At 42.2% G+C, this 15,450-nt stretch overlaps 1 protein-coding gene across 1 annotated transcript in view; it reads left to right on the forward strand.

Annotated features, from left to right (window-relative positions):
* The window catches only part of LOC101654788 (complement receptor type 1-like), a 161,576-nt gene that overhangs the window by 113,889 nt on the left and 32,237 nt on the right, over positions 1 to 15,450 (forward strand). Inside the window, exons 29-35 of the mRNA XM_045298193.1 lie at positions 41 to 439; positions 1,257 to 1,433; positions 1,517 to 1,619; positions 3,086 to 3,171; positions 4,528 to 4,755; positions 5,630 to 5,806; positions 10,816 to 11,001. Of these exons, the coding sequence (XP_045154128.1) occupies positions 41 to 439; positions 1,257 to 1,433; positions 1,517 to 1,619; positions 3,086 to 3,171; positions 4,528 to 4,755; positions 5,630 to 5,806; positions 10,816 to 11,001 (1,356 nt within the window). The remainder of the gene's footprint in view (positions 1 to 40; positions 440 to 1,256; positions 1,434 to 1,516; positions 1,620 to 3,085; positions 3,172 to 4,527; positions 4,756 to 5,629; positions 5,807 to 10,815; positions 11,002 to 15,450) is intronic.

A 15,450-nucleotide genomic window follows, 5' to 3' on the forward strand; every position in this document is an offset into this window, starting at 1 on the left:
AACTGTGAACTCTTGTTTAATTCACATTCCCTTTTCCCAGGCATATCTTGTGAATCACCCCCACGGATAGACAATGGATACTTCCATAGCAGCAACAGAAAACTCTTTTCGTATGGCACAGTGGTGACTTATTATTGTCGTCTTGCGCAATCCGGAGAGAAGCTGTTTGACCTGGTAGGAAAAGCATCGATAAACTGTACAAGCAAAGATGATCAAGTCGGTGTTTGGAGCGGCCCCCCTCCTCAATGTATTTCTTCTAAAAGATGCACAACTCCAGAAGTTGAAAATGGAATCTATGAGTCAAGAAATAGGACTTTTTTCCCCTTAAATGAGGTTGTGAGCTTTCGATGTCAGCCTGGCTTTGTCATGAAGGGGCCCAGCAGTGCACAGTGCCAGGCCAACAACAGATGGGTGCCTGACTTGCCAAGCTGCTCCAGGGGTGAGCTGGATCATGTGAGACCCTGATTCATGGGGGCGGGGACAGTACTGAGGGGCAGGATTTGTTGAAATTAAGGAAGAAATGTATGTGTGTGTGCTCATGCATGTACACAATGAAATCAATATAACTGTTCTAGACATAATCCCAGCTCCACTATCTGCTCCTGTAATAATAAGAGGAGGCGTCAAAAGTTTGTGGGAAATGGAACTGAGTGATCATGGAATTTTCCACTGAACTTGTGAAGCCCTCTTGTAATAGTCCGAAAAGCCATGTTTACTCTGTGTTTCATCGGTGATATCTTTTTATGAATTGTTTAATTTTCTGCTTTTAACAAATACATAAGGTAGGAATGATTATTACCCCCATTCATTGTAAAAAATGAATAATAATGTATAATGATGATGATAATTGATCACTGGAAGAAATATGCAGGAAAAGTGAATCATGGGTGCTAAAATCATCTTATCATCACATTAGAAAGGCCTTCAGGAGCCTTGGTGCTGTTGGGTAGACAGTGGATTGCTACCTGCAAACTCAGTCATTCACACCCACCAGCTGCTCTCCAGGAGAAAGATGAGACTGGCTACTCCCATATAAAGCCTCCAAACTGACCTCCATGAAGGGTCAATATGCGTCAGAATCTCCTTGATGGCAGTGGCTTTCCCAGACTGTAAATCTTAATACGAGCAGAAAGCCCTATCTTTCTCCCACAGAGCGGCTAGTGGTTTTGAACCCCTGACCTTGCATTTAGCAGCCTAGCACATAACCCACTAGGCCACTACAACTAATGGGTAATTTGACCCTGTTCTTTCCACAGTGTGTCAGCTGCCTCCAGACATCCTGCATGGTCAATATTTCCCAAATGACAAGGACAACTTTTTCCCGGAGGAGAATGTTTTCTACAGCTGCGAGCCAGGCTATGATCTCAGAGGGACCGCTTCCCTGCGCTGTGCACCCCGGGGAGACTGGAGCCCTGCAGCGCCCAGATGTGAAGGTGCCCAAAGGCCCACCTCATTTGCAGAGCAAGCTCTTTATTGCTTATGTGGCAGCCATATTCCAGCTTGTTTTTTTCTGTAGTGAAATCATGTGATGACTTCCGGGATCAACTCCCCAATGGCCGTGTCCTCTCTCCCCCTAGTCTCCAGCTTGGTGCACAAGTGTCCTTCATCTGTGATGACGGGTGAGTGTGATCTAGACTGGAAGCTCAGGACCGAGTGGTGGATGGAAACTCTAGGGTTTGGGGTAAATTCATTCGGGGAGCATGGGCTAATGGGAAGGAGATAAGCACGGAGAGTAACTTCTGGAAGAAGTCTGGAAATCAGGGTGAAGGTTGCAGCAGCAGCACTATCAGGAAGTAAAGAGAAAATGACACATATTCATCAGTGTCACAGAAATGCATAAATAAAAGCCCTAAACTTTGAATGTCTGGTTGGAACTTGAATAGGCAAATAGTTTGTTAGAGGCAGAAAGCAATGTAATTTTATGGAAAGGTGGCTAGGGAAAAAAAAATGGTTGATGTACATGAAACAAAAATTATTTGTAATGCGATGGTTCATGCTAGGGTTGTTTCAGGAAACTTAACATAGAATCAAACCTGCTGCCATCTAGTTAATTCTGAAAGCTGAAATCAACTGATAGTGGAATTTATAATAGTATTAGGATGGGTGCACATATGGTGGGGGTGGGGCGGGAGGTAAATCTAATAAAACAAGAAGACATCAAAAAGTTCATGGGATTTTCCCATAAACTTTTTGAAGCCCCCTCATATATTTTCACTTTAGCAATGGGGCATTGATACTGGGATTATAATGGCTGGTGTTATTGTTTGAGAGAGTATTCGTAGCTGATTAGGTGGATCTAGCAATGTGTACTCTCACTCTGTAGGAAGTAACAAGATGAGGCCGCAAAGCAGTTATTTTTAATACGACAGGATTTCATAAAGTTCATGGGAAGAATCTATTATCTTTTAATTACATTTTCCATGAACTTTCTGAAGCTTCCTCCCACATTCCGAGGGTGTGATGACATTTACAACAAGCCATCCATCCAGGAATGATCAGCAGATTTCAGAAAAACAGGACCCAATAATAAGCGGGGAATTTCAGGGTGACTTTTTGCAATGAAGCTCCTCCCTTCACCCTTTTTTTTTAACTAGAATTTCTGGCCTCATGTGCTTCCGTGAGCCTCCTTCTGCCCCATTAGTTGAGGCAAGAAGAACAATGCTTTTTCCACCCCAGTCTCTAAATTGAAACCTATTCTTGTTCATGACCTACTAATAAGAAGTGGGATGTCCAAGGGCCATCAGTGAGAAATGACCTTCAAAGAGTCTGGGTCTAGTTCACAAAGACAATGTGTGGCTGTGTTCAGTGCTGTCCGTAGGCGATTCTGGACTCTGATGGCTACGGTTATTAAGCATTTGCTAGGCACAGGATGTTGTAAGTGCTTAGAAGACGGTGGCCTCTGAGCTTCTAGTAGCTTCTGAATTCAGGTCCCTGATGAACCAAGACTTTTAGCTCAGCCTGAGCCAAAGAACTGAATGATATTTAAGCCAAAGTGAGAAAGCAGATCATCTATCAATAAAGAAATGAAGGGTGGGGGTGGGGGTGGAGAATTGCTCACTGATTCATTACTCCCCCCACCTTTCAGGTTCCGGCTAGAAGGCAGTGCTGTCAGTCACTGTGTCTTGAGTGGAGTGAAGGGTGTTTGGAACACCAGTGTGCCTGTGTGCGAACGTGAGTAGAAGGAAAGGTGTGGAGGCTGAACATTCGTTTCCTTTTCTTTCTTTCTCTAGTGGGTTGGCCTCATCCATCTCTGTTTACTTAACTGATGGAAATAATTGAAACAATTTCAAGGAACGTCTTGTAGGGCTGGTACATTATTTTTTTATGCTACTAATTCATAAGTCGCCAGTTTAATGGCTGCTGACTTTTGAATGGGATGTGTGGGGAGAAACTAGATAACAAGAAGGTGTGTCATAATTTTGCTTATTCGCGTTTTAAAAAAATGTTGTCTTGAGGGTAGTCTCTCTAAGTGTGTATGCGCTTTTATCTTTGTACACATTTACGTTGTTTGTCCAGCCCATTAGGTAGTCCCAAGTATTTGTTTCGGGAGCCCCTGCCAGGGCCAGGAGCTGGAGAGAGTGAAAAAGGAGAAGGGCTGCCCTCATAGGGTTTAGGTTCTAGTACAGGAGGCAGCCAATAAACGGGGAGCTAAGTAAGCACACAAGACATTAGAACATATGAAATGGTAAGTTAAATCATGGTATGTATTATTGAGAAAATAAAAGCTATGTTATCGGCATGGTATGGAAATAGTTTGTTATAAATCCTTTTGGATATCTTATGTGGCATCTGCTGATGAAAGGTTAAACTTATATGCACAGCAGACGCTTCTGGGGCTACTAAAACTCACAACGCATGTGTAGAAGAGAACTTGGGGTAGACCCGAACAAGTAGATACGTAGGAGTGGACTCAGAGTCCAACATTCAAAGGCCCTTTCTCCACAATGTGCACACTGCTGATAAGTTTAGGTATCTTTGCCCAAGTCCACATCAGATGAGCATCACACAAGGCAAGAATGCTCCCAAAGATCACCAGGGAGAAGCGACAGTTGAATACTTGGAAGAAAGAAAATCAAATCTAAAAAAAAATTTTTTTTAAACAAAACAAAAACCCTACGACACTCTGGAGCATTTTAATCCGGTACAGTTATTAATGAATCCCAGTGACATTATTGGATATTTGGCACTGATGCTGATAAAATATGCTTTGGGGTCAGCAAGACACACACATCTGTTGAAGGCAACAGTAGATATGAAATGAATGTCAAACAGATTTCTCTGGAACATCAGGTGTTTCAGGGCCAGAACCTTGTATGTTTTACACACCATTCCCATGATCAGTCCAGGAATTTATGGCATTCAGCATAAAATAGAGGGTCAAATGTTTGTTGAATATCACAATTATTTTGCCAAATGGTTAAGATCATCATTTCACAATCTCTGAGTTGTTTTGCTCTAAGAGAATACAAATGTATGCTCACCCTGTCACAGGATGCCAATTAACATTCTAATGGAACTTTTCTTTAGAAATCTTCTGTCCCAAACCTCCTGCTATCAATCATGGGGACCACACAGGAAATCCTCTGGGAAGCTTTCCCTATGGAAAAGAAATCTCTTACATGTGTGACCCCAGCCCAGGTGGAGGGATGACCTTTAGCCTCATTGGGGAGAGCACCCTCCGCTGCACAAGTGACGATGGAGGGAACGGGATTTGGAGTGGCCCTGCCCCTCGCTGTGAACTTTCTGTGACTGTTGGTTAGTGCCCATTTCTCTGTGTCCCAGGTGGGTTGGAATGTCTAGGTGAAGGCATCCTTATCTGTATGACAGTCGACTTTGTTTGGTAACATGGCTCTGTCATGAATAGCTGAGATAGAATGACCAGCAGCTAAACAATATAGGGGTTTGAGATGTGCCAACCTGTGTCCCAACTGGTAATATTCACATGATCCTCCCTGCTGGGTAAGGAGAGTGGGGTGTTGAAAAGAGGAGAAATCAGCGTGGGTCAGATTTGGTAGTGAATGTTTTCAAAGCACTGAAAACAAATGCCAAAGGAAATAATCTTTATGCTATCTCTATATCTAGTTATCTTTGTGCTAGGTGGCATAAAGGTTTACGTGTTGATGATAGCAATTTACTTCAGAACTCATAATTCTATAAAAGCATTTAAAGGAACTCAGATGCAGACATTGATATCCCTTTTGTCACTGCTAAGTGTTCTGTGCATGACTGTGTCTTTTGTGAACCCTCCACTGCACTGTGAGCAAAGCCTACTGTAAATGACAGTGCCTGGCAGTCACAGGCTTACGTGTGGCTGATTGAACTCACGGGTTCCATCTTCCAGTGAGGGCAGAGCATTGAATAAATAGGCAGCTCACACATCCCCATGGTACTCCCATCTGATAACAGCTTGCAGGCAGACCATCCGGAAGATTGTTATTCAAGGCTGAGAGATCTGGGTGTGTAAGAATCAGTCTTTCCATTGATCAGCTAGCAGTGGCTTAGAACCTGCTTGCTTCGGGTCTTTATGTGCCTGTACTGGACAGATGTATTTTAGAACAGGTTAGCTTGTTCATATTTCTATGCTTAATTGACTCTCCTTCTATGTGTTTGTGTGCAAACTTACCCTTAGCGTGCCCACATCCACCCAAGATCCGCAACGGGCATCTCACTGGAGCATACACATCTTCCTATCTTCCTGGGATGACGGTCCAGTACATTTGCGATCCAGGCTACCAGTCGGTGGGAAAGCCTTTCATTTTCTGTACACACCAGGGAACCTGGAGCCACTTTGATCATTATTGCAAAGGTACAGCACTTGCTGGTATTTCAAAATCTTGCTGGGTTGATGTTATGAAAACATGGCTGCATGAGGCCAACAAGAGGAAGAGATCATTTCTAAGAGGACAGTGAAACCATGATCGATAGAGGACCCGGAAAGCAGAACTAAAAGCAGGTAGGAAGTCTGCTCACGGAGTCTGAACTCCACCAAATCCGCAGCGAAATCAGGCGGCATTTCCAGTAATACAACACACTTCAAACATGCCCTGAAAATGTTCCCCTTGCTTTAAACTAATAAAGCACTTCAGCCATAAAGGACTTCAAGGATCCAAATGAAGTCCTCACAAGATGCTCTTAGAAAGTAAATGAGGACCGAGAAGCATACTTTGGTGTCAGGAAATCTCGAGCGAGGGCGTGTCTTACCAAGTGGACGAGCACAGAGGTGGAGAGCAATGGGGAATCCCTGGCATCACTGGTGTGGAGCTCACAGCCATCACGGCAATGCAGGCACATACAGACTCATCATAGGACAGGGTAGGACTGCTTCTGTGAGTCTCTGAGACTGTAATTCTTCATGGGAATAGAAAGCCCCGGCTTTCTCCTGAGGAGCTGCTGGTGGTTTCGAACTGCTGACCTGGCAGATTACAGCTCACCGCATCACCACTATGCCACCAGGGCTCCTTGACTGGAAGTGGAGTCTCACTAGAGTTCCTAAGATCAATGGTGAAGAGTTGATTTACTTGCTTCCGTGGACTTATTTCCTTTATTTTTGTGTTTGGCAAAGTTAACACATGGGCTTTTGAAAATATTTGGTTGACAGCCTTCTAAAAAGCAAAAAAACAGGGTAGGTTAAAAATATTCTATGACTAGACACTGTACTGAACCTTTTGCAAGTTATTTGGACTTTCCTCAGCAAAAAAATAAACAAACACTAGTAGATGCAATCACGAGTGTTGCTCTTCTACAAAGGCTTAGAATCAAGGCTTAGAAAGATCTAGTGACTTGCCCATAGAGCACTTGGGTAGTGATATAAAGATGGGACCCCAACACTGCCCCTGCTTTTAAGCCCTGGACAAGGTACAATCTCATTTTGAATGACTTTTCAAAATTGTAAATTAAGTGATTCCACTTTTGATTCTTTTCTTTTTGGAGATACTAGACTACGGGCAGGGGTGAGGTAGCAGGGATTTCAGACATGTTTGTGTTTCATATGCTCAGGAGCAGTTTGCTTCATGGTCTGCCCAATGACAGAATCACAGGGTCCTTTCTGTCCTAAAAGTCCTTCCAATATCTTTCTAGTCTCATCTTATAGAAAGGGAAAGTGGAGCCCACCACAGAAATGGCCAAGTGTTTATTGACAGATATAGAATAAACTAAATACAGAGTTTTTTGTGACTCTGCAGAAACTTGAAAGCGCATCCCGCATTGTTTTAGTGACATAAAGCATATGAAGATTCTGGGACCATTTCAAATATTCTTTGTACAACTTAAGAGTCTGTGAAGGATCGCATATTGACAACAAAAGGATGCTCTTCAATTCATTTGGTGAATATTTTCTTTTCATTTGTGCAAAATCTGCTTTGTCTTAACTGCCCTCCTCAGACTTCTGTTACGGCAGCGGTTCACCATCTTTTTGTTGTTAATGTTAGGTGCCACTTTAATCCCAAATAAAACATGTTTAAACGTATCTCTATGATCAGTGGGTGGCTGCAGACGAGTTCTCTCAGGAATACGCATTTCTTAGTCTTGTTAGGGTGCCTTTAAAAAAAAGTCCTATCAAAACTGACTCCCAAGAGGATCTACAGTCTAGTGAAATTCAAGTCAGAGAAGTCGGCTCAGAAGGTTATGGTGATAGGGGTAGTCCTTACAGATTTTCACAAAGGACACAGGGTTGAGGTGGGGACAGGGGGGCTTGAATTGGGATTGTATCTTATCTACTGTTGTTGTCAGGTGCCATCGAATTGGTTCCAACTCATAGCAACGCTATGTGCAATGCAACAAAACGCTGCCTGGGCCTAGTCTTCCTCGTGATTCTTATATGTGGCCCATTGTTGCAGCCACTGTGTCAGCCCACTTTGTTGAGGGTCTTCCTCCTTTTCATTGACCGTCTACTTTACCAAGCATGATGTCCTTTTCCAGGGACTGGTCTCTCCTGACAACGTGTCCAAAGGACTTGAGACAAAGTCTCACCATCCTCCCTTCTAAGAAGCATTCTGGCTACATTTATTCTAAGACAGATTGGTTTGTTCTTCTGGCACTCCATGATACATTCAATATTCTTCACCAACAAAATCATTCAAATGCATCCATTCTTCGACAGTATTTCTTAATCGCTGTCCAACTTCCACATCCAAATGGGGTTATTAAAGATAGCATGGCTTAGACCACATGCACCTTAGACTTCAAAGTGAGATCTTTGCTCTTTAACACCTTGACCAATTCTTGTGCAGCAGTCTTGTGCATTTCATGATACTACATTACTTTGTCTTCTCAAGTTTTGCTCCAAAATTTTGTGTTCAGCTCTTTCATGTCATCATTTGCTTTAGCTACTCTATGATAAAGCACAGGCAAGCTTCAGAGTCTCTTCTGACATCCACTTTGATCAGTTCTTTTTTTTCTTGAATTTTAAATGACCTATTGCTTTCTTCATGAATGATGTTCTTGATGTCATCCCACTGCTCAGCCGGTCTTCTGTCATTAGTGTTCAATGTGTCAAATATGTTCTCAAGATATTCTTGAAATTTAGGTGGGATATACTCAAGGTCATAGTCTGGCTCTCAAGGATTTGTTTTAATTTTCTTCAACTTCAGCCCGAACTTATGAGTAATGGATTATGTGTTCCAGTCAGTGTTTGGCCTCATTTTGGCTACAGATCTTGAGCTTCTCCATTGTCTCTTCCTACCATAAAAACATTATCAAACGTACTGCCATAAAGTCGATGTCAGCTCACTGTGACTCCATAGGACAGGGTAGAACTGCCTCTGTGGGTTACCAAGACTTCATAGGAGTAGAAAGCCTCATCTTTCTTTCTAGGAGAGGTTGGTGGTTTCCAACTGTCAACTTTGCAGTTGGTAGCCCAATATGTAACAACTATGCCACCAGAGTCCCTTCACTTCCCGCAGACATAATCAGTTTGATTCTTAGACTTTCAATCTGGCAAAGTCCACATGTACAGGTACCGCTTATGTTGTTGCAAAAAGGTATCGTGACGAAGGGGTTCTTAGCCTTGGAAAATTCTATCATGCATTCTCCAGTTTCATTTCTATCACCAAGGTCATATTTCCCAACTATTCCTTCTTTTTTATTTCCAACATCCCCATACCAATCACCAATAATTATCAATGCATCTTGATTACGTTTGAACAATCACAGACTGAAGAAGTTGGTAAAATTCTTCAATTTCTTTATCACTAGCTTTAGTGCTTAGTGCATAAATCTGATGAATAGCTGTATTCGCTAGACTTCCTGTGGGCATGTTGATATGATCCTACCACAAGTAGCAAGTTATTCAAGATAGATTATGAAATGTTCTTTTCAAAGATGAATGTGATCCCATGCCTCTTAAATTTGTCATTCCTGGCATACTAAACTTTATGATTGTCTGCTTCAAAATAGCCAATGTCCATCCATTTCAGCTAATGTCTAGGCTATTGATCTTTAAGCACTCAATTTCACTTGTTATGACCTCCAATTATCTTATATTCATATTTTACACATTCCATATTGTAATTGCTAATTGATGTTGCAGCTGTTTCTTCTCCATTTGAATCTTGCCCCATCATCAAATGAAAGGCCTGAAAGCTTTACTCCATTCAAGTCATTATAGCTGACTCTTTGAAGAGGCAACTCTTAGTTGTATTTTGAGTGTCTTCCCACCCGAAGGGCTTGTCTTCTGGTGCTGTATCTAACAATGTTCCACTGAAATTCATAAGGTTTTCATGTCTAATTCATGAAATGTGGACAGCTTATTTGTTCCTCCTAGTCTATTCTTATTCTGGAAGCTCTGCTGAAACCAGTTAATCTTGGGTGACCCTGGTGGTATCTGAAATATTGGTGGCATAGCTTCTAGCATCACAGTAACCTACCAGTCCACACAGTAAGACAAAGTAGTAGACGAGTGGTGGTCTTTAGCATTATTTCCATCTTTAGAATTGTCAAAATCAGCCAGTAACCTTGTGAAAACACAGGTTATTTAGCTCCATTCGCATGGATTTTCATTATGATCACTTGAAGGCGGGGTACAGAAGTCTATTTTTAACAAACACATCAGAATATTCTGAGGTAAGGAGATCAGAGACCACACTTTGAGAAATACCACTTTACCTTATTGATTCTTATAAAGAAAACGAAACAAAATTATGCTGACTTTGAGAGCGTTGTCATTGAAAATCAGGCTTCACCTCAAGTTGGAGGAGATATTAATGGCTGGGCAAACAGAAAAAGCACACAACCAAAACCCATTGCCATCAAGTCGATTCTGACTCATTTTGATCCCACTGTTCCGTAGAGTTATCTAGAGCTATACTATTTACTGGAGCAGATGATCTGAGAATGCAAAGCAAAGAAAACTTAAGTGAGATAAAGTAAATTAATCAGAAAAGATTTTTAAAATTCAGAATCATAATTTAATAACTTATTTATTTCATATGTAGAAATAAACCAGAGGCAAAATATCAATATTTGTTGTATATCCAGAGAGAGTTAATATGATAGTTCTGTTTCCTTATGGCTAAGCCCACATGGATCTAGGGCTACAGTATGGTGATTCTAACCCTAATGTAGCTTTCCAATTGCTGAGCTGTTATTAACTAAAAAAGAAGGTGCAGTACATTTCATTTTTTAAATTTACATAAAAAGTGAAAGTCAGAGATTTTTTAATCATAAAGTGTTTGGGGGAGGATTGATAATTCTTGATAGAAAATCTACCCTCTCTCTGCTGAGGGCAAAGTAGGTTTATATGGATATCTCTTTTTACTACTACAGTTTTGACTAATAATAAGAGAAGTTCACTTTTCTTCTATTTTTTTCTAACTTCAGAGATAACATGTAGTCTCCCACAATTTATGAATGGAGCCCAGAAGGAGTTTAAATATGGAAAAGTCTACCGTTATGGAGATAAGATCACTCTGGAGTGTGAATACGGGTATACACTGGAAGGCAGTCCCCAGAGCCAATGCCAGGATAATGACAGATGGGACCCTCCTCTGGCCATTTGTACATCAAGTAAGTGCAAGTGTTTGGGGAAAATGTAGATCCTTCGTAATCATGGTTAGTTTATTCAACCACACAAACATCACACATGTGTGCAATGTATGGTACATGCTAGTTTCAATAGAGTATAGCATGTGCCCCATATCGCTACCAGAATGTTCCAGAATAATGAAATTAAGGCAGATCTTGTTTCCCTCACATTTCTCACCTCATACCAAGAAAAATTGACCTCTCTTCAGGGATCACTTTCGATCCTTTTCATTTGTATCACTCTATTGTCATACATATCAGACAGTAATGATTTGTTTACAACTAATAGCTTTAAATACCAGGAACACATCACTGGTAAAATAGACCTTCAAGAAAAGCTCCCAGAGAATTGATAATAGCAGGTACATAAACACAATGGAATAATACAAAACATTAAAAAATAATAATAAGGTGGACTTCTGATACATGACACCCAGGGAAGCAACTCCTATTGGGAGCTCTACGGTGATTGGTTGAGTCTGGGGCTTGGAGGCCAAGTGGGGGGTTAGGGCTAACCGTTAGCCCCCATGACATCCCGGAGCTCTTCCTAACCTGGGAATTGACCTGCCCCCCTGCTCCCATACCCACTGAGGAGCCCCCGAGACCTGCGGCCTGTTTCAAGGGCTACTCCAACTGGCACCACCAGCAACGCAGTGGCCAGGACCCACCAGTCATCCACCTGAGGCCCAGACACAGAGCCCGGAGCCTGCCAACTGCCAAATGACAGCTCTTGCAGCTGTGGCTTGACGACCCCCCCTCCCCACACACACACACCATTGCCATCCACTCACAGCTTTCCTCCCCATGCCCAGGACCCACACAGCAGCCACCAACAGCTGCCTCCACCATACCTGGCTCCCTACTGCTGCCCACTGGCAGACCTAGCAGTTGAGACTAGGGCTTGCCCATTGCCCACCCATGGCACTTTCTGCCATGGACATGACCCCTCTACACTGCCCCACTGCACCCATGCTCCCACACCTGAAGCCACACTTACCCATTCTCCTTCAGTCAGAGCCTGCTAGCCATCTGCGTGTGGCTTCCACAGCCACTAATGGACTCCTACAGAAGCCCCATCATCGTCTGCCTGCAACACTTAACACTGCAGCCAGATCCCTCCACAGCATCTGACAGTGTTGCCTGATGCTAGGCTGGAATCAGATAACCTACCATACATGGATCTTCCATCAGGGCTTCTTTCTGCCTCACAGAACCACCACAGGACCTCCCTGGCTTCGGGGAACCCCTATGGGGCAGACCCAAGCCCCACAGGTCAACCCCAGTCCAAAGACCCCCTGCTGGCCTGGCCTGGACCCACGATTCACTGGCCAGCCAGTCCCAGCCCTGTGGCTCCTTACATTGCCTTGGCCCAGCCCTGCACCCCTCACATTGGCTAGCGCTGGCCCCGCAGCCAGCCAGGTACACAGGTCCTTCAACACCGGACCCAGACTCACAATGCCCCCTGCCTGACCTGGACCTGCCAATGGCCTCATCCTACCTTCCGAGGTTTCACACCACCTCTGGCCACCAAGCCACTGCAGCTCCTCTGTTGGTCAGCCTACACAGCAGCATCCTCACAGCCCACAACAATGTGTCCCACATTCACTGAGAGGGCGATCTAATTTGCCCTCCAAAAGAGGGAAATCCTGTATGGCAAGTGAGAGAGTGAAACCCCAGTGAGAAAAAGAAGTAGTCAATCCCCCAGTGCCATTGGGTACAGGCAGTCTTCAGAAGTATTTCTACCAACCTCCCAAAGAGAAAGCCCAGGGCTCTTTGACTCCTGGGAATATGGCGTCAAGTTCTTCCAAAACAACATGCAGATATCAACCTGCCTAAACAACCTCAACAGAAAAATAGGAAAAATAAAATACAATCTTGGAGGAGGTCCTGAACCTAATGACTTTATAGAAGAAGCAGACATTGATCTGCCACAGAAATAAATCTTTACAATGTTGCTTGGATACAGGATAAGAGGGAAGCAATATAGGAAAGGGATGAAATAATAGAGGTAATGAAGGCCATGCACCAAAGGGAAATATAAGAGTTAAGGGACAAGGTAACAGAAGCAAATAACAAGTTAACAAACCTCACCAGTAGACTAGAACAGTGGTTCTCAACCTGTGGTTCACTACCCCTTTGGGGATTGAACAACCCTTTCACAGGGGTCGCCTGATACCATCGGAAAACACATAAATATTTCACAATATATAATTACATATTTTTTTGTTATTAATCACTATGCTTTAATTATGTTCAATTTGTAACAATGAAAATATATCCTGCATATCAGCTATTTACATTACAATTCATAACAGTAACCAAATTACAGTATAAAGTAGCAACAAAAATAATCTTATGGTTGGGCGTCACCACAACATGAGGAACTGTGTTAAAGGGCCCGGGCACTAGGAAGGTTGAGAACCACTGAACTAGCAAAAGCAGAGAACCATACCAGCAACCTTCAGGTAGTCTTCAATAAATGATAAAGACAATCAAACAAGATAATCAAAGAAGCTGAAGAAAACTTGAGAACAATGTCCAATCCTATGGAGAGGAACATTAGAATAACTGGGCTACCAGAACAGGACACAACAAAGAAGTTAATTGCAAAAAATAGCATGGGAGTTCCTGGAAGAAACCTTTCCAACTTAATGAATGAGAATCAACAACCATTCAGGAAGCAGAGATTGCACCAACTACACTGAACCCCAGGAAGAGTTTCCCAAGGCATATAATAAAGTCATCCAACTCTGAGGAAAAGGAGAAAATCATAAGAGCACCTAGGGAAATAAAAGCAGTCACCTATAAAGGTACTCAGATAAGAACATGTTCATACCTATGACCAGATACTATGAAGATGAGGAGAGAGTGGAGTAACATCTTCCAAAAGTTGAAAGAGAGCTATGACAACCCAGGAATTCTCTATGCCCCAAACTATCTATCAATTTAGATAGAGAAGTAAGTCTTCTTGGACAAGGAAAAACTCAAAGAATATGTTAAAAGAAACCCAGCTCTACAAAAAAAGTCTTGCTGACTCACTGTATTCAAAAGAAAAGCATTCAATGAGCACAAGAGGGAGACCACCACAAAGAGTAACTCTACCCAGAAGTCAGCACACTGAAAATAGCCTCCAAGATACCACTGGCTCAATGGTGAAAAGAATGAGCCCCCCTCCCCCCCTACACACACAACACACTGATAAGGAGGGAGGGAGGAAAACACCCAATTCAAAAGGTACATGATGACCCAAAAGAATCCACAGATGGATGCTATAACTCTAAATATCAATGGCCTGAACTCACCCATTAAAAGACAAAGACTAGCAGCCTGGTTTAGAAAACATAATCCATTAATCTGTTGTCTACAAGAGGCACATCTCCAGTTTGCAGACAAAAATAGACTGAGAATTAAAGGCTGGAGAAAAATAAGCAAAGCAAACAGCAATTCAAAAAAAGAAGGGATTGCAATCCTAATCTCTGACAAAATTGATCTCAAGAGATAGGGCTGGGCATTATATAATGCTCAAGGGATCAGTAGACCAAGAACCAGTGAGCATAAATATATATGCGTCCAACAAGAGACCCGTGAAATTTGGTAAACTCTTCAAAAGATGAAAAAAGAAACCATAGGCTCAACAATCATAGGAGACTTTAATACACCACTCTCTGAGAAAGATAGATTACTGGGAAAGAAGCTTAACAAAGAGACTATAGAACTAAACTCTACAATTAGGCAACTCAACCTGATAGACATTTTTAGAGATCTCAATCCAAATGTAAAAAAAGTTCACATTCTTCTGAAGCCCACATGGTACATATTTGAAATTTGACCACATGCTGGGACACAGATCAAGCCTGAGTAAATTCAAACACATAGAGGTCACTCAGACCTCCCTCTTGGACCACTAAGACATAGGCTGGAAATCAACAAAAGAATGAACAAGAAAACAAGGGCAAACAATTGGAGGATGAATATCGCTCTTCTGAAAAATGAGTGGGTACTAGCTCAGATCAGAAATGAAGTTAGGAAGTTTTTAGAAACCAATAGAAATGAGAATACAATATACCAAAACCCTTGGGACACAGCAAAAGCTGTTATCAGAGGAAGTTTGATATCAATAAATGCACATATGAAAAAGGAAAAGAGACTTATGATTGATACACTGGCACAAAACCTACAACAATTAGAGCAGAGTCAAAAGAATAATACTACTAATAGCAAAAGAAAAGGAATAATAAAAATCAGGGCAAAGATAAACGAGTGGGAAAATAAGAAAAGAATATAAAAAAGCAACAGTAAAAAGCTGGTTCTTTGAAAGGATCAACAGAATCGACAGACCATTGGAAAATTAACCAAAGAGAGGAAAGAGCAAACATCCATAACCAGAACAAGGGATGAAATGGGGGAAATTATGGCAGACCTTAATGAAAT

Source organism: Echinops telfairi, unplaced genomic scaffold (genome assembly GCF_000313985.2).
Source record: "Echinops telfairi isolate 266 unplaced genomic scaffold, ASM31398v2 ScPeMD7_7424;HRSCAF=8462, whole genome shotgun sequence".
NCBI lineage: Eukaryota > Metazoa > Chordata > Mammalia > Afrosoricida > Tenrecidae > Echinops > Echinops telfairi.